Here is a 20,261-nt window from a genome sequence, read left to right on the forward strand (position 1 = left end):
AGGCTCACCTCAGGCCGCCATTTTCCCTCCCCTCTCCTCACTATCTGTGATTTCAATCACACATTCCTAGGTCTAGCTCCCCTTGCCCAGTAACCAAAAATCCATAGTTTGAGGGCCAGGCAAGCAAAGCAGACCAAGTTTCCTGAAGATGTAGGCTGTCCTTATGTTATGAAAGAGGCCTCCAGCTCCTCACTAGTGGTAGATGCCACGTCTCAAGTTCTTGTAGCTGTAATATGGAATGGTATCCCTGATCTATTGCCCCCTCCACCCAGGGCTCTTGGGGAATGAGGTGTCCATTTGCCATGTTCCAACCCACTGAACTGTGCAGCCCCGATGACAAGCTTTCACATGAGCACAGAGAAAGGCCCCCAGGACATGGTCACATTGGCAACGGTTGCTGACCCAGCCCCCAAGGGCAGGGAGGCCAAGAGTCCCTGGGACCAAAGGCCCACCAGTGATTTGGCTGCCAAAGGGGGACCTGAACCAAGCTACCTCCCTTTCCCCTCTCTCCATCCCCCTCTACCACCACACCAGAGCTTACCTAGGCTCAGTTTGTTGATCTGCCTGAATCGGCTTCAGAGAAGAGATGTTAATATTGGTGCTTGACACCTTTGGTTTCAGCCTCCTACCTCTGTGGGCATCTTCAGGCTCTTTTTTCTTCTTCTTGCCAAAAAAACTCTTAAGGGCTTTAAATTTGGATTTCTTCTTTCCTGGAATTTGGGAATGAAAGTGAGGCAGAATATGATGGTGGAAGAGAAGACAGGAGAGGAAACAAGAGCTTTGTAACAGGAAGGAGGACTGTGATCCCTGCAGAGCTTGGCCTGTGCCCCCAGGGACCACAGCACCATTCATTTGGTTTGCTCTCTTTTTAATAACTCAGTAACAAAATTTCTGAGTTTCTGGTGAGAGCAGAATCTCAGGCCCCACCTTATAGTCTTTGGGCAGCCTCTACTTGGGTCCAACTCACCAGGCATTCACTTTTCTCTCAATTTCAACTATTAACACACACTTATTTCCTGGCCCTAAGAAGTTCATTCATATGCAGCAATTATTGAGCCAACATAAGCACTTGGTACCCTCGATTCCACTCTGGTGGCTAGAGTCATCACAATCCAGCTGGGGAGCCAAGCTTCCACATGTGGAATCCAAGTGGGAGTTAGTACTTCCCAGGACTTCAGGACCCTTGGAATTCCATGTGAGAGTTGGTAACGCCCAGCCTGTGTGCTGAAAGGATGTAGACCCAAAGAGTGAGTGTGGTCAGTTGTTGCCATCAGGGAAGAGTTCCTTGAAGAAGGAATTTATGAGCAACGAAGAGGGCTTGGAATTGGGAAGACAAAAGGGCCTGTAGGCAGGCCCTCTTTAGCATCCCCTTTAGCAACTAGCAAAGTGCAAGGTATGCAGTAACACTCGAGGGACGACTGAGTCCATTGATGGGTACAGAACACCAATACAGCTTGTCACTTCCCTTAAATTAGGATCACTATGTAGAGTCATCCTGAAGAATCTTATAATTTAAGCACTGGGCCTTAATGGGGTTAATGTAAATTGTAAATAATGCAGGTGAAGAGCTTAGCATAATATCTGACATGTAGCAAATGCTAAAAATGTGAGCTAGTATTAGGGAATCAATAATTACTTGTTTATTAAGACCAGATTCAATTTTATCTATAGAATTGATCTATCCATTATATCTTTCTATCTATAGACAAGGGGAAACAGCCCCATATCTATAACTCAACAGTGAACTCTAAGATATACATGATTAGAAGCAGAAGCCAGCATGGGGTAGGACAATGAAAAGACTATACAGGACTGTTTGCTTGACAATTGCTGCTTAAGTAATTTCAGTTTTAGATGATTTGGGCAATTTCTCACCTACTAGGATGTACCTATAAAAGGTCATGGTTAGGACAAACTTGGTAATTCTATGTAGAGATAGAAAGAATAAAACATGAAGATACAGCAGAAAATCTATATTTTCCCCAGTTCCTTTCCTCAAATTTTTTCAGGAAAAAAAATTAAACTAATCTCCCTGACAATAAATTAATATTTAAATTGATATCTGACTTCATAGAACTACTGTGAAGATTCAACGTGAAAGTGCTGAAAAGTATACAGTATACAGTACACAGTACCCTGGCTCTAAAATAATCTATATTTTGCTATATGGCCTTCTCTTTTCATCTCCCCACCCGCAAATGATTTTTAAAATCTATGCAATAGTGAGGTTTTTATATAAAACCTTCATTGCCATACTAATTATGACAATCAGCTTTTGCGGGAAAATATTTACCAACTGGATCTCTGGGGAAAATGCTCATATTTATAGTATATGCCTAATTTCTGCAGTGTAAGTACTCCCACCATGGTAAATCTCAACTTACTAACATGACATTTGGGAAGAGATGTGCGCAGTCTCCCAAGTCAATGTGAGCCAGCTCCAACACACCACTAAATAATTCCTGCCCAGTGAGGACGAATTGGGTATTGTCCTGTCACACACAGGAAGGAGGCATGCTACATTTTAGCTCTTGCAGGCATTGCCATTTTTCAAACAGAAGGAATAAAACTGATTGATTCTTGACAGGTGGATCTGCTTCTGGCCTCCTGAAACTTTATGCTCAGCATTAGGAAACAGTGATTATTGTTCCTCTTGCTTCAAAATCCCAGAATGGAAAGGAGGAAGGCAAGGCTGGAGGATTTGGAGTTGTAAATCTGCTTCTCATAAACCAGCAAAGACAGGGAAAAAAGAATTGCTCCACTTGTGACACAATCTATAAACACTTAATAACTGAATCAAAATACTTCTAATAAACTTTTCAGGCTTCAAAACTGAATGTACCAACCATAACCATTGTATGAGCAAACAAAATTATGCATTAACATATTTATGTGTTTCTAAATTAACAAAATGACTAGTGATTCTAGAACTGTAACAAGTGCTAAAAATTAAGTTTGCATACATTCCTATTTTCCCTCTAATTTCCTTTTTTGCTGGGCAGAAACAACTTATTTTCCCATGACGATTCAGATTCCCTTAAGCAGTGCGTGTCTCTTTCAACCTTAGACATTAGAAGGAAAAGGATGTTTCCATTGCCCCCTGTGGGGTAGTCTGGGTATGACGGTGGTATAGCTTTGTTGGTGGGGTCCTGGGAAACACCGAAAGATGGTAACCACCACACATGGTAGGTTAGCTGATCATTGATCTAGGGCAGTGACTTGGAAGCTGAACACAGCCTTACTGAGCAACCCATTGGCAGAGAGCCAATGTTAGTTGCAAGAGTCCAAGTCATCAGCCTGCTTTGGCTTAGGAGACCTTCCCATCCCCAACCACATCAGACCCCATGTATGGAGATGAGCCCTGGGAGTGAGCTACAAAGCTGAGAACTGTCCACATGTTATGTTACTTTTGAAACCCTAATGGAACCCGAGACAGTTGCTATACATTCAAATGTATAAATTGGCCTTTCAAGCTTTCTTTTTTAAAGGGGTACCTTTAAATTGCCAGCAGCTGAGGCCTGTGTGGGTTGGTTTCAGAAGCTGCTAAAAGTGTAAAGCGTAGATAGACATAGACAGCAGGTTTGGGTCAAAACCCACATTTGTATTCAGCAATATTTATGTAAATCGCCTATACAGTGGGTACCTTATGTCCCCACAAGGTGCAGCAGTAGTAGTCAGTGAGCTGACAGCTGACAGATGACAGCTGTCTGGACTTCTCCTATAACAAAGCCATTGATTTCCCTGTCCAAGCCCAAGAACTATGTATTCTCAAACAGGAAGTAGCTTTCAACATCCTCATGCAATGAGAGCCTGCAATGCGTTACACGCCATTTGAAAACATCCCATGGAAGGCAGGATTTTCCCCCAGAGAAGAAAACACTACTAAATCCAATGACAATATCATTGTTTTGGGGTTGTATATTTGCTTAGCCACCATGCACACAGGCAGCCCAACTGGATGAACTTAGTGAGCTTTAAAAATGCATTGCATAATGGTGACCTTCTTCTCTTGCATTGCTGCTTGGAAAGGAACATTTCTAACTAATCTTTCTTCCCTTCAACATTCCAACAGCCACCTTAATCCTCTGGCTATGATGACTAATACTAAAAGTGTACCAGGTGAGCGGATGGCTCAGTTGGTAAGAGCGCGGTGCTCTTAACAACAGGGTTGCCAGTTCGATCCCCACATGGGCCACTGTGAGTTGTGCCCTCCACAACTAGATTGAAGACAACTACTTGACTTGGAGCTGATGGGTTCTGGAAAAACACACTTACAACAAATAAAACATTTAAAAAAAATGTACCCAAATATTTTCCAAAAAAAATCTTGGAAACAGAGAAAAGGCATTTCCTTACCTCCACTCTTCATCAAGCTGTGCCACATTGCCATCATCTTTTGTAAGTATCTGGCTAGCTCATAGCCAAATAGATAGGTCAGTTGCTTGGGGCTTCCTTGGTGAGGAGGCCAATCATTCATTTATTTATTAATTCATTCGTTAAATATTTTTTAGTGTCTATCACTCTTTCTCTCTGAGACCCAATACTAAACAATGGTGACACTGAGATGAAAACCCAAGCTGTGCCCTGAAGGATCCATGCAACAAACTCTGCATTCCCCACCCCACATCATTAGTGAAGTCAGGCCTCCAGGAAGCCACAGAAAGTTTCCCCTCTCTCTGTCCTTCCAGACCAAGTCTCTGTCCCATACACTACTAAGAAAATTCAGCAAAAAATGAAGAACAACCAGTGAACTATTAAATTCAGTTCTGTCTTTAAGTTTAGTGTCTCATATTATGTCTTATGGTTCCTCCCCCTCCCCTGCTTTTTTCGAATCAATAAAGCATATCATTGTTTAGTGGCTTTTGCATCCCTTTTTATTATCCCACTCATGGTCAACTATCACTCAAAGGTGGCACCATAATTTAGGCAATAGATGCACATCTGAGTAAGTTTTACAAAACCAAGTTTTGTAAATTGAATCCTATTTAACAGAAGCCTGTGGTGGCATCTTTTGTTTCTATCCCTTTTACTCCTCAAATTACAAATTATCTGTTGGTTAGATCTGGATTGATATCTACAGTAAAACCTCAGTTGAATCTCCCAGATCATGGGCTGCTCTGATTTTTTTTCCAATTAAGCAGAAATATTTCTCCTGCCTTAGTAAGTAGAACCTGATAACCATCCCCAAAGAAGATTGCAGGGCCTCTGACAAACCTTTTGACTATCAGAGTTGGAGATGAAAGAGAAGAGGTTAGAAGACTGAAAAGTAAATGTGGACTGAGCTTAATGTTATTAGAAATTTGATGTGAACATTTTTTCTTGTGACTTGATACTCATTCCCAGAGTTGTTAAACACAGTAAGTAAGTCTAGTTCTAGTTATCAACATTTTAAAAAAAATTTTATTTTTATTTTTTTAGTTATCAACATTTTATTGACTACTTACGCTTATCACTGGCCTCCAAAACTTCCAGACTACCAGAAGCTTCATATAGTGATTCGGCCATAGTAGGGTCACTAAAGTAAAATGCAAAGTGAAAAAAGCAAAAGATCATCATTTGATATCCAGTACATAACACAATCATTTTACCCTACCCCTTATTCTTCAGTTAGAGTCTTAATTATTCAAGAAAAGTATACAAAGGGAATTACCATTAAAGACAATTATCTTTCCTGAAAAAACGACAATGATTCTATTTAAATGAAATGTCCAGAATAGGCAAATACATGGAAAAAGAAAAGAGTCTTACTTAGAGTTGAGGGGTTAGGTTTTGTTTCCGTTTTTTGAGTGACAGAATACAGGGTTTATTTTTGAGGTGATGAAAATTAATTGTGGTGATGGTTACACAAATCTTTGAATATATTAAAATGCATTGAATTGTATACTTTAAGTGGATGAATTGTATAGTATGTGAATTATATCTCCATAAAGCTGTTACCTCCCCCCCCAAAGAAAGACAAGTGTAAAACACCTGATCTATTGCTCTGTTAGGGCCCATTAGTTTTGGAGGCCAATTATTATTCATGGGTGCACTCAGGGAGACAAAAATGTATTAATAAGCCATAAAGGAAAAGATTAAGACATTTGATTACATAAAAATATATAACTTTGGCCACAAAAAGTAAACAGTCAACAGAAGAATAACAAACTAGGTAACAATACTTGCAACAAATATAGATAGAGGTACCAATTTTCTTAATTTGTCAAGAGCACACATAAATCGATAAAAGACAAACAATTCAGTATAAAAAGGGGCAAAAGATACAATAGTTTATAGAAAAAGAAATATAAATATCTAATAACCACATAAAGACTGGCTCACTGCCACTTGTAATTAAAGAAATGTAAATAAAAATATCAAATTAACATTTTCACCTATCAGGTTGTCAAAAAAGTTTTAATTTTGATGATGCTCCATTGCTAACAAGAATGGGGAAAATAGACACTCTCATACATTATGGAGTGTGAATTGGTCTGTGAAGAGCAATTTTGCAGTATTAAAATTTTTTAAATACATATATCGTTTGATCCAGTAGCATCACTGCTAGAACTTTACTCTGTAGATACATTCACACTTGAATACAAATATATACATGCATGAATGTTTATCACAGCATTGTTTTAAGTAACCAAAAATGAGAAACAACCAAAGTGACCATCAGAAGGATAATTCTCCCGTGGCTCTGATTCTATGTCATGGGAGCATTATCTCTTCTTGTGCTCTTTTCCATTAGTGCAGATAATCAATTAAGAGTCAACTGTAAATTTTCCATTCAACCTAGCCTTCTAGTAATAGCTAGCAGTGATAAATCTAGGGAAACATGCCAGTTGATAAACCTTCTAAACCAATGTTGACTGACATTTTTTATGGGAAGAAGGTGGAAAACGGTGGTTTAAGCCCTCACTGCCCAAGAGAAAGAAAGCCTTAGGCACTGAGACTAGCTACCCCCTCCCAATCATCCCAGAGCTCACCCTGCCCACACCTGACCAGTGCTAGAAGCAGAACAGAAGCAGTGTCAGATCAAAATAACAGAATATTTCCTGTTCTGAGAACTGTGGTCTGCAGACACAGATTCGCAACCCAACCAGTTCCAGCAAAGGGGAGGGAGCTGTGGAAGCAGGACTGGCTGTGGTGATGGTCACCGCCATTGATCTGGGCCACTTCTCACAACCCACCCCACCCATGTCCCCACCTATCTGGGAAGATAACTGCAGGAATAAACAGAGCCGCTGAAACAAACTGGCTCTGAATCTGACGCAAGAAGAGCTTTGGAAGTTCAGAAGGTCTCCACATCCCCACGGGAACGCGCTGCCGTATGATCCAGGCAAACTATTAACAAAGGAGAAGCCCTCATTCCAGGGAATCCCCCCATTGTGTGAGAGCTAGAATAGTTCAGAGAAAACATAACACTGCAGTGTGACAGAGAAAAAAAGGCTGCATTCGGAGAGAAAATAAAGCATTCTAGAAAAAGGTACTGGAAAACAAAAGAAAGAACTCTTCCTATCAACCTATTGCAGAACCCACTCCTGTAGATGTCTAGGAAGAGAAAAAATAAATCATTAATTGCCATGAATAACCAAGGCAACAAGACAGCTCAGAAAGAAAGTAAAAAGTCTACATTAAAGGAACTTAAAGATATGGAAACATGTGACTTAAATGACAGAGAATTCAAGATTGTAGTTCTGAAAAAACTCAATGAGATGCAAGAAAACACAGATCGGCAGTTTAATGAATACAGAAACACAATAAAAAAAACATGAAAATTTTACGAAAGAGATTGAAATTTTAAAAAAGAACCAAATAGAATTTCTGAAGATTAAGAACTCAATAGAAGAAATTAAGAATGAAATAGCCAGCTTAGGTAGTAGAGTTCACCAGATGGAGGAAAGAATCAGTGACATTGAAGGTAGAAACCTGGAAATGACATGGATGGAAGAAGAAACAGACTTGAGATGTAAAAGAAATGAAAGAACTCTACAAGAACTTTCTGACTCCATCAGAAAGAACAACATAAGAATACTGGGCATACCAGAAGGAGAAGAAAGAGAGAAGGAACACAGACTCTATTCAAACAAATAGTTGATGAGAACTTCCCAAACTTGTGGAAAGAATGGGATCCTCGAATCCAAGAAGCAAATAGAACACCTAATTACCTCAACCCCAACAGGTCTTTTCCAAGGCACACGGTATTGAAGCTGTATAAATCAATGGCAAAGAAAGAATCCTCAAGGCAGCCAGGGAAAAGAAGACGGTAACTTACAAAGGAAAGCCCATTAGATTATCATCAGATTTTTCAGCAGAAACTCTGCAAGCCAGGAGGGAGTGGAACCACATATTCAAACTATTGAAAGACAGAAATTATGAGCCAAGAATAATAAACCCAGCAAAGATATCCTTTAGATATGAAGGAAGAATAAAGACCTTTCCAGACATACAGAAGCTGAGGGAATTTTCTAATACACAACCTGCACTACAAGAAATACTAAAGGAGGCTATTTGACCACCATCAACAGGGACAATTTGTGGCAACTAAAACATAAAAAGGGGGAGAGTAAAGGCCTGAACCGGAATATGGGTATGGAGAAAGTAGGCGTGCTGAAGAAAATGGAATACTCTAAATATCAAACTTTTTTTACATAAACTTAAGGGTAACCACTCAAAAAAAAAAATGCAAAACTGAAATATATACCGTAATAAGAGAAGAAACAGGGGAAAACATCATAGAATACCACCACACAGAAATAATAGACAAAAACAAAAAGACAAAGAAACAATGGAGACACAGTCTTACCAGAAAACTAAAGATAGAATGACAGGAAATCCTCACATATCAATAATCACCCTAAAATGTACATGGACTGAACTCATGAATGAAAAGGCACAGAGTTGCAGATTGGATCGCAAAACTAAATCCAACCATATGCTGTCTCCAAGAGACACATATCAGCTACAAGGACAAGCGTAGACTCAAAGTACAAGGGTGGAAATTGACACTCCAAGCAAATGGTATCCAGAGAAAATCAGGTGCAGCTATACTGATATCAGACGAAACAGACTTCTGGGTAAAAAAGGTTACAAGAGAAAAGATGGACATTTCATAATGATAAAGGGGACTATACAACAAGCAGACCTAACAGTCATCAATATTTATGCCCCCAATCAGGGAGCACCGAAATATACCAAGCAACGATTAACAGAACTAAAGGGAGAAATTGACCAAAACACAATTACACTACGGGACCTAAATATATCAATGAGAGCTATGGCTAAACCATTCAAACAGAAAATAAAAAATGAAATAGCAGCAGTAAATGACACATTAGATGAAATGGACATAATTTACATATATAGAGCACTTCATCCTAGAACATCACTATACATTTTTTTCTAGTGTACATGGAACATTCTCAAGGATAGACCATATATTGGGACATAAAACTAGCCTCGGCAAATTTAAGAAGATTGAAATCATACCAAGCATATTCTCTGATCACAAGGCTTTGAAATTGGATATCAACTGCAAAAACAAAGCAGGAAAAAACACAAATACGTGGAGATTAAACAACATACTTTTAAACAATGACTGGGTCAAAGAAGAAATTAGAGGAGAGATAAAAAGATACATAGAAACAAATGAGTATGAAAATACATCCTAACAAAATTTTGGGATGCACCGAAAGAAGTTTTAAGAGGGAAAATATATCATTATGGGCTTATCTCAAGAAACAAGAAAAAATCCCAAATAGATAACCTCATGTTACACCTTAAAGAACTAGAAAAAGAAGAACAAATGAAATGTCAGCAGAATAAAGAAAATAATAAAAATCAGAGGAGAACTAAATGAAATAGAGAACAAAACAAGAATAGAAAAAATTAATGTGACAAAGTGCTGTTTCTTTGAAAAGATTAACAAAATTGACAAACCCTTGGCTAGACTCACTAAAATAAAAAAAAAGAGAAGACACAAATAAACAAAATCAGAAATGAAAAGGGGAAGTTATCGTGGATGCCACAGAAATACAAAGGATGATCCAAGAATACTATGAAGGACTATATGCCACCAAATTCAATAACCTAGAAGAAATGAACAACTTCTTAGAAACATATAGCCTTCCTACGCTGAACAATGACGAACCAGAAAATCTAAACAGACTGATCACCAGTAACGAAATTGAACCAGTCATCTAAAACCTTCCCAAAAGCAAAAGTCCAGGACCAGATGGCTTCACTAGTGAATTCTACCAAACCTTCAAAGAGATTCTAATACCAACCCTGCTCAAACTCTTCCAAAAAATTGAAGAAGAGACCGTGCTCCCTAACTCATTTTATGAGGCCAACATTACCCTGATACCAAAACCTGGCAAGGATAACACAAAAAAAGAGAACTACAGACCAATATTTCTGATGAATACAGATGCAAATATCCTAAACAAAATTCTAGCTAATCGAACGCAACGATGCATTAAAAAGATTACTCATCACGGCCAAGTAGGGTTCATCCCAGAGGCACAAGGATGCTTCAACATCTGCAAATCCATCAATGTGATACATCACATAAACAAAATAAAGGACAAAATGCATATGCTTATATGAATTGATGCACAAAAAGCACTTGACAAAATACAACATCCATTTATGATTAAACACTTAATAAAATAGGTATAGAAGGAAAATACCTTAACATAATAAAGGCCATATATGACAAACCCTCAGCTAATCTCATAATTAACAGTGAAAAACTGAAGCCCTTGCTCTACATTCAGAAACATGACAGACCTGTCCCCTATCACCTCTGCTTTTCAACGTAGTGTTGGAAGTCTTTGCCAGAGAAATCAGGCAAGAGAAAGAAACAAAAAGCATCCAAATTGGGAATGAAGAAGTTAAAGGGTCACTCTTTGCAGATGACATGATGCTATATACAGAAAACCCTAAAGACTCCACCAAAAAGCTATTAGAAACAATCAACGAATACAGTAAAGTTGCTGGCTACAAAATCAATGTACAAAAGTCCATTGCTTTCCTATATACTAACAATGAAATCTCAGAAAGAGAAATACAAAAAACAATTCCTTTCGCAATTGCAGCAAAAAGAATAAAATGCCTAGGAATAAACTTAACCAAGGATGTGAAAGACCTACATGCTAAAAATTATAAGACATTTTTAAAAGAAATTGAAGAAGACCCAAAGAAATGGAAAGACATTCTGTGCTCATGGATTGGAAGAATCAACATAGTTAAAATGGTCATATTACCTAAAGCAATACGCAGATTTAATGCAATCACCATCAAAATCCCAATGGCAATTTTGAAAGAAATAGAACAAAAATCATCAGATTTGTTTGTAACCACAAAAGACCCCGAATAGCCAAAGCAATCTTAAGAAAAAAGAACAATACTGGAGGTATCACACTCCTTGACTTTAGCTTGTACTATGGGGCTACAATAATCAAAACAGCATGGTATTGGCAGAAAAACAGACACATAGACCAATGGAATAGAATTGAGAACACAGAAATAAAACCACATAAATATGGACGGATAATTTTTGACAAAGAAGCAAAAAACATACAGTGGAGAAAAGACAGCCTGCTCAATAAATGGTGCTGGCAGAATTGGATTGCCATGTGCAAAAGAGTGAAACTGGACTGCTATCTTTCACCATGTACCAAAATTAATTCAAAATGGATCAAAGACTTAAGCATAAGACCTGAAACCATAAACTGCATAGACTAAAACATAGGTACTAAACTTATGGACCATGGGTTCAAAGAGCATTTTATGAATTTGACTCCAAAGGCAATGGAAGTAAAAGCTGAAATAAACGAATGGGACTATATGAAACTTAAAAGCTTTTGCGCAGCTAAAGAAACATTGACAAAATAAAGAGGCAACCAACTGAATGGGAGAAGATTTTTGCAAACAGTGCCTCCGATAAGGGGCTGATATCCAAAATATACGAAGAACTCATATAACTCAACAACCGGAAAAAAAAAATACCAATTGAAAAATGGCAGATGAGACATTTCTCCAAAAAGGACATACAAATTGCAAATAGATACATGAAAAAATGCTCAACATCACTAATCATCAGAGAAATGCAAATAAAAACCACAATGATATATCACCTCACCCCAGTCAGAATGGCTATCATCAACAATAGAAATAGTAACAAGTGTTGGAGAGGCTGTGGAGAAAAAGGAACCCTCATACACTGTTGGTGGGAATGCAGATTGGTGCAGCCGCTATGGAAGGCAGTGTGGAGGTTCCTCCAAAAATTACGAATAGAATTGCCATATGACCCAGCAATACCTCTCCTGGGTATCTACCCAAAGAATCTGAAAACATTTATCCATAAAGAGACGTGTGCTCCAATGTTCATTGCAGCTTTGTTTACGGTGGCCAAGACATGGAAACAACCAAAATATCCTTCAATAGATGAATGGATAAAGAAGTCGTGGTATATATACACAATGGAATACTATTCGGTGGTTAGAGAAGATGAAATAGGACCATTTGTGACAACATGGATGGATCTTGAAATTATAATGCTAAGCGAAATAAGTCAGACAGAAAAAGCCGAGAAGCACATGATTTCACTGATATATGACATATGAACCAAAAACAACAAAAGAACAAGACAGACACATGAATACAAAAACTCATAGACACAGACAATAGTTTAGTGGTTACCAGAGGCTAAGGGGGGAGGGGGGTGGGAGATGAGGGTAAAGGGGGATCAAATATACGGTGATGGAAGGAGAACTGACTATGGGTGGTGAACACACAACGTGATTTATACATGATGCAATACATAACTGTACACCTGAAATCCATGTAACTTTACTAATAATTGTCACCCCAATAAACTTTAATTAAAAACAAAGAGTGACTGAGGCCTTGGAAAGCAAAAGATTCCAAACCAAAATGAGAGCTGACAGGGTCTTGGTGTCAGGATGGCTTCAGACTTTCACTGAGACGTCCTATGGTTCCTCAAGGTGTGTGTTCTTTCTTGCTGCAATGAGGAATAAACCCATCTTGTGAAACAGCTGGTGTGTTCCTGGTCGGCTTTGGCTGAAAGGTATTGACACTTTGTTCAAGTCACTCAAACTCTATGAGTCAATATCACAATTCTGCCTGAAGATGACTTAGCCCCAGGCGCACACAATGCTCACTAGTTCACAATGCTCACACACACACACACAAACACACACATACACACACACACACACACACACACATACACACATACACATACACACACTTCATCTGGAGATCTGGAAAAAGCAAAGGGGTTGGAAAATTCAAAGTCCCCTCAGAAATGCAGAGGGAGACCAGAAGCATTCCTTGGACTATTACTGGTGAGTTTCTGGACCATCTTAATAAATATGGCAGCACTCCCACCATTGGGGAAATAAACTGTCTCTGAGCTTTAGAGAAGCTCGTGAAAAAGGAGGCTGTTTTCCAAAATACCAGGCCATGGCAAGATAGCACTGTCCTTGACCCACCGCTGTCAGAAGTAGAAGAAAGGGAAACAACAACCAAAGAGAAAAAGTATGAAAGACTGAAGGGAGAGCAAAGAAAGGCGGCATCTTGGCAGCATCTGAATCCTTAGAGCACTAATAGAATCATTCCATTTAACTAACATTCCATTTAACTAACTCTTGAGTTTAGACTGTCTCAAATTCTTTCTGTCATACTTGCCCTATTTCCCCAACTGAATCCTAAGATTCTGAGGATAGCATCACCATCAGCTGAGCTGTCTCTCCTTCTAAACAAATAAACCAACACCCACAACAAAACACAGAAACCTCCCCTTGATTCAAAATCCTCTTCCCGTTACCACCCCATTTCTCTGCATCTCTTCAAAACAAAATTCAAATGAGTTTTCTATACTTACTCTCTTTATGTCTTCACTTCTTATTCTCAAGCTCTTTCTAATCAGGCTTCCAGATCGAACAGCTTCCAAAGCACTCCACCAAAACTGCTCTTGTTAAATCCAACCGTCATTTACTTGACATCCCAGAAGCATCTGACACTCCCTCCTTTTGAATAATTTTATCACTTGCCTTCATTACAAACACCACACTCCCCTAATTTTCCTCATTGGTTGTACCTTCTCAATCTCCTTTGTTGTGTTTTCTCGTCTCCCTGAATTTGAAACATTGTAGCACCTGGGAGCTCTGTCCTTGGCCCTCTTGTTTACCTAAAATCATTTCCTAGATCAGTGCCATTAGATAGAAATGTTACTGTGAGCCACAATTGCAAGCCACGTATGTAATTGTTAATTTTCTAGTAGCCACATTTTAAAAAGCAAAAAGAAGCAAATGATGTTGCTTTTAGTAATTTTATTTAACGCAATAGAACCAAAATATTATAATTTTAATAGGAAATTATTATAAATATAATATCAATGAGATATTTTACATTTGTTATGCTAAGTCTTTGAAATCTGGTGTGTATTTTACATGTACATCACATCTCAATTTGGGCTAGTCACATTTCAGGTGCTAAATAGACACACATGTCTAGTGGCTACCATATCCTAGATGACCTCATTCAGGCTTTAAATATTGTCTCTACTCTCTGGACTCCATAATCTCTATCTCTAGACTGGACCTCTTCCCTAAACTCCATATTCCTATAACCAACTGCCCAGCTACCATCTCCACGTCACAGTGCATATTGAACTCTTGGTTCCCCTCACACTCAGTCTTCCCCAAGTTATCCTCATCTCAGAAAATGCCACTAACCAGATGCTCAGACTAAAACCTAGGAGTCATTGATTCCTCTCTTACCCTGCCACGCCACATCTAATTCAACAGTGAATCTTATGTGCATTTCTCTGATGTTTAGTGAGGTTGAGCATTTCTTCATATGTCCGTTTGCCATCTGTATGTCCTTTTTAGAAAAATGTCTCTTCATGTCCTCTGCCCATTTTTTAATTGGGTTGTTTGTTTTTTTGGAGTTGAGTTGAATGAGTATTTTATAATTTGTGATATGAACCCCTTATCAGATATATATCATTGGCAAATATTTTTTCCCATTCAGTAGGATCCTTTTTTGTTTCACTGATGGTTTCCTTTGCTGTGAAAAAGCTTTTTAGTTTGATGTAATCCCACATGTTTATTTTTTCTCTTACTTCTCTCGCGCCACTATGGAAAACAGTATGGAGGTATCTCAAAAATCTGAAAATGGAACTACCTTATGATCCAGCAATCCCACTCCTAAGTATCTACCCGGAGAAATCCAAAACTCTAATTCAAAAATCTTTATGCACTCCTATGTTTATTGCAGCACTATACACAATAGCCAAGACCTGGAAACAACTGAAATGCCCATCGGTAGATGACTGGATTAAGAAACTGTGGTACATTTATACAATGGAGTATTACGCAGCCATAAAGAAGAAAGAAATCTTACCATTTGCAACAACATGGATGGACCTAGAGAACATTATGTTAAGTGAAATAAGTCAGACAGAGAAAGACAAATACCATATGATCTCACTTATATGCGGAATCTAAAGAAAAGAATAAGTGAATGAACTAATCAGAGACAGTTTTGGAAACATGGAGGAAAAACAGAGGGTTGCTAGAGGGGCGGGGGGTGGGGATAAGGGGAAGGTGAGAGGTTTAGAAAATAATCGGTAACCACAAGATGACCACGGGGTGTTTTTTTTTTTGTTTTGTTTTTTTTATTAAATTTATTGGGGTGACAATTGTTAGTAAAATTACATAGATTTCAGGTGTACAATTCTGTATTACATCATCTATAAATCCCATTGTGTGTTCATCACCCAGAGTCAGTTCTCCTTCCATCACCATATATTCGATCCCCCTTACCCTCATCTCCCACCCCCCACCCCCCGCCAAGGGGGACCACGGGGTTTTGAAAATTAATTTGGGGAACGTACAGAGGGATAGTGGATGGGGGGGGGAGGTTCACACAGTGTGAGGGATATAAATGATAAACGTCTAAGTTTTGCTTTGTCTTGTGCACCTGAAACTAATAAAAAAAGAAGAAAAAAAAAACAGTGAATCTTATGACTCTTCCTTCAGTACATTTCTGTAATCCAACCATTTCTTGCCTTATTTGAACCGCTGTTATCTTGTTGCTGGATCATTGCAATAACTGGTCTCCCTGCTTCCATCTTTGCCTCTCTATTCTCCACAAAGCAGCCACATCTGTCATGTCAGCCCTCTGGTCAAACCCTCCCAGTGCCTTGCCTTCACATTCAGAGCAAATCCCCACTCCTTACCTTGGGCTTTATGTGATCTGACCCTATACCCATGTCCCACTGACCATTGATTCTGATACCCTTCCACTTTCTCCCTCCACTCCAGCCTCACTGCCTTCTTACTAACCCCCAACACATTCCTCCCATTTCAATCTCAGGGTCTTTTTTGCTGCTCCCTCTGCCTAGAGGACACTTTCCCGAACTAGTTGCATGGTTGACTCCTTTGTAGCATTCAAGTCAGCTCAAATGTCACCTCCCAGAAAGGACCTCCATGATCATCCTAGTTAAAGCCCTCCAAGTCTTTCTCTAGTATATCATCCTTCATCAACATTTTCATAGCACAGATCACTACCTGAAAATATACTCTATATTAATTTGATTACTGGTTTCTTGTCTGTTCCTCTACTAGAATATAACATCCATTAAAGGAAGAGACCTTGCTTATTTTGTTCATCACTGGATCTCCTAGAACCTAGAATGGTACCTGGCACATACCAGGAACTCAATAAATGTTTGTTGAATGAATACCTAATTTCAATAAAAGAAGGGGAAGTAATGTAAGAACCATCTTTGTGGTCAGCAATTTCTTAGAAGTAGAGGCATGCTATAGGAGGCAGAGGAAAACTTGTCCTAGGAGAGGAATCTCTTTTTTTCCCAACTTAGCAGAACTTGACTTCCCTCCCAGCAAGGTGAGCCCCACCCCAAGATTATTCACAAGTGCAGAACCAAGTACTCTTGGAACCCTCTTGCCCTTGGTCAATAAAGTGAATTCCCAGGTGATCCAGCCATGAGACCTCTGGGTGTGGAGCCCCACTCAGCTGGGCTGGAGGGGGTTTCAGGAACAGACACCCTGCCTCCTCCTACTTTACAGTCTCCACCACAGGTAAAACCTCTTTCCTTTTGCCCTCAGGCTGACTTTAACAACCAGAGTTTTGCTTCCCAAGAATCTCCTTATAGAAGGATCATTGTATTGCTTTCATGTGTCTCATTATGACTAACATAAGTTTAAAATTAATTTGTTTCTTAATTATCCCAGAACTCTTTAACAGTGGCCTTGGGGCTGCCTCCTCTGGTCTATAACTTTATTTATGATATTTAGCAAAAAAAAAAACCACTGTCACTTCAATGGTATCTCAAAAAAAAGTCACAGTGTTCTTTCCAAAATTGACCATGAGCCTCCCCTGCTTAAACTAGTTCACCAACTTCCTGCTGCCTGCAGGATGAAAGCAAAGTTCTTAACACTCAAGGCCCTCCATAATCTGGTGTTTTCTGCCCTCCTCCATTCTATTAGCAGTATACCCCCACTCACACCTCCATGTTCTGGTCTCCCAGAATCACTAGTCATTCTCTAAACACAACAGGTTCTTTCACATTCTCTGTGCTCTGCACAAGCTGTCCACTTGACCTAAAATACCATGTCCTTAACCCCCTCATCCTTGAAATCCTACACATTCTTCAAGACCCAGCTCAAATGTTACCATCCACACTCCATTCTCTCACCTCTTTGCACATACCTCTGTCATAGCTGATATCACCTTGAAGACAGGAACCACTGTCATGTGGGGTCTCTGGACCCGCTCACCACACAAGAATGCAGGATATGGTGAGACCAGAAAGGAACATCCATGGAGCCATAGATAGGGGAGTCATAGCACTATAGTCTTGCTGGTGGCTGGGTTGGAGACACAGGAAGCAGGAACCACATGATACGCAATCCACCGTCCACTTCTCTGCCAACCAACCAACCCCCTAGCATAGCCACGGCAGTTATATTAGAGGCTAATGGCTCAGTGGTAACAGCTGATGGCCACCCAGCCACAGCAGATGGCCATCTCATTACAGCTGATGGCTACCTAATAACTGAGCCAGCACCTTTCCACGTGAGGCCGAGAGCCTGGAAACTGCTCTCTCAGACTCTGTCACCACACTCCACCCCTCCAGGATCTCGCCTCACAATCTACGCAACAAGCCTCTTCCATGTGGGGCCCTGTGTTGCATTAGCCTATAGGCACCTACGGGCAGAAAGAAATAGTAGTCCTAGGAAACAACAATGGCAAATCCCTTCCATCCGGAAGGATACACGCTAGCTTTTTGTCCAGGGAAAGGAGGGCCGCTGCCACTGGCACCTTTCCCAGTTTGTGGTACCAGAACTTTATGGCAGTGCTTGGGTTCCCTTGCGTAGTTTCAACAGGTAGCAGAACAGGGGACTCCATAATAGGCCATAGTGAGAGCACATAGATTCCTCGCAAAATCATCCCGGCATCGGGACCTCCATATACCACAGTCACTTGCAGTGGCCATTTGGCCACCACCCCTGGCGTCACTTGCAAATCATGGGTCAAACCAGCCCCCCATGGGGCTATCAGGCCCAAACACCGACAGTGGGGGGGGGGCTTTTGACCCACCAGTGCCAAGTCCATTGCTGCCGTTTCCCTGTTTTCAGGCATGTGGGTGCTGGCAGCAAAGTGTTTCCATTTCTGCCATAGCCTGGCTTTAACAGAGTCTCACTTGTGGTAACCTATAACTGAATGGGAGCAGCCATTCCATGTAGCAGAGCCTCTACTGATGCTGGCCCTCCTTTCCGTGGTCTCTCATTCAGGATTCTCAAGATGTCCCATAGACACGAGGCCCAGTCACGCATCGTGGGAGGGTGTTTTGACACCCAGAGACCTTGTTTCAAAAGTCCGTTGTAACGTTCAATCATGCCAGCTGTTTGTGGATTCTACAGGGTATGAAACAACCATTGTACGTCCATTCTGGCAGCCCAGTGCTGCACTTCTTACCCCATAAAATGAGTATCCCTGTCACTTTCAATGACTTGGGGGCACCCATAAAGGGCGCACAGCCATGTAAGAGCGACCACTGTATGCCACTGATCCACAGCCAGACAGGGCCAAGCAAACATCCACCCCATAGCAGTGTCCACTTCTGTGAATGCATACATTGCATTGCAGGCCTTAGGCACGGGTCGAATGTAATCCACTTGCCAGCGAGCGAGGGGCACCCTCCCTCGCATAATCTGCTGTTTCCCAGGGGAGCCCCCACCTTTAGGGGCTCAGACGGCACAGTCATAGCAGGCATCTGCTATCTCTTGCCATTTCAAAGGCAGGCCCCAGTGTCTGCTCACCTGCCACATGGTTCGGCTTCCAGCGTGCTGCAATTTCCTATGCAGCCAATGGGCCACATCAGTGGCAGGGGCCTGTTCTAACCATCGGACCCGTGCTAGAGCATCTGCTTCATTATTGCCTGTGGACACTAAGGGGGAGTGACCTCTGACATGCATTAGGGTCACCTCCTTTCTCGGCCCTAGGTCCCAGAGGTCCTGACACTTGGCTTGACCCCACAGTGGATGGTGTCCTACCAACCAGTTTTGGTGTTTCCGCGTAGGGAGCCACAATGTTAGGCCCCGGAACACCGCCCAGCTGTCAGTACAAATAACTAGGGGCCCGGGCTCGTGGCTGATTACCATCCACACAGCCCATAATTCAGCCCACTGGCTACTCTGGCCCATCCAGTGTCAAACCAAATGGTGTCTGTTTTGGGCTGCACACCAATAGCCGTCAAAATGGCTGCAGCTCCCCAGCTAGAACCATCAGTATACCAGGCATCTTCAGCTACTGGGGACTGTCCTTCTCTGTAGGGTGAGGGCTCCAAGTCCTCCCCTCTATGCAGAGCGCTTGGCTCAGCCTGGGCTACAAGCTCCACAGGCCCCAGGACCTGTTGTAACTCTGTGTTCAAAGGGCTTGAACTAAGGGTGCTACATTTCTCCAAGTAGGCACCCCACTTGGCAAGGGTGGTGGTCTGTGCCACTGCCATTTTAGGTCCCTAGGTCTATGTACGGACCCACCCCTGGACGGGATATGTTGTTCGAACCAACACCCGTGCCATTCCTGTGATGGCTTCTGTGGCCACTAAGGCTGCATACACAGCAGTGAACTGTTTTTCTATTAGAGAGTAGCGGACTTCTGCTTCTTTCCACAATTGGAACCAAAATCCCACTGGCAACCAGGGACGCTCCTGCCAT

General features: G+C 40.9%; 1 protein-coding gene across 1 annotated transcript in view; it reads right to left on the minus strand.

The window, feature by feature from the left end:
• Nucleotides 1-20,261, minus strand: part of KIAA1210 (KIAA1210 ortholog) — a 118,350-nt gene that overhangs the window by 73,097 nt on the left and 24,992 nt on the right. Inside the window, exons 2-3 of the mRNA XM_088794910.1 lie at nt 5,445-5,515; nt 542-710 (exon numbers count right to left, since the gene is read on the minus strand). Coding sequence (XP_088651036.1) covers nt 542-710; nt 5,445-5,515 — 240 coding nt within the window. The remainder of the gene's footprint in view (nt 1-541; nt 711-5,444; nt 5,516-20,261) is intronic.

The sequence above is a fragment of the Rhinolophus sinicus genome, chromosome 18 (genome assembly GCF_057876585.1).
Source record: "Rhinolophus sinicus isolate RSI-liver-muscle chromosome 18, RSI-T2T, whole genome shotgun sequence".
Lineage (NCBI taxonomy): Eukaryota > Metazoa > Chordata > Mammalia > Chiroptera > Rhinolophidae > Rhinolophus > Rhinolophus sinicus.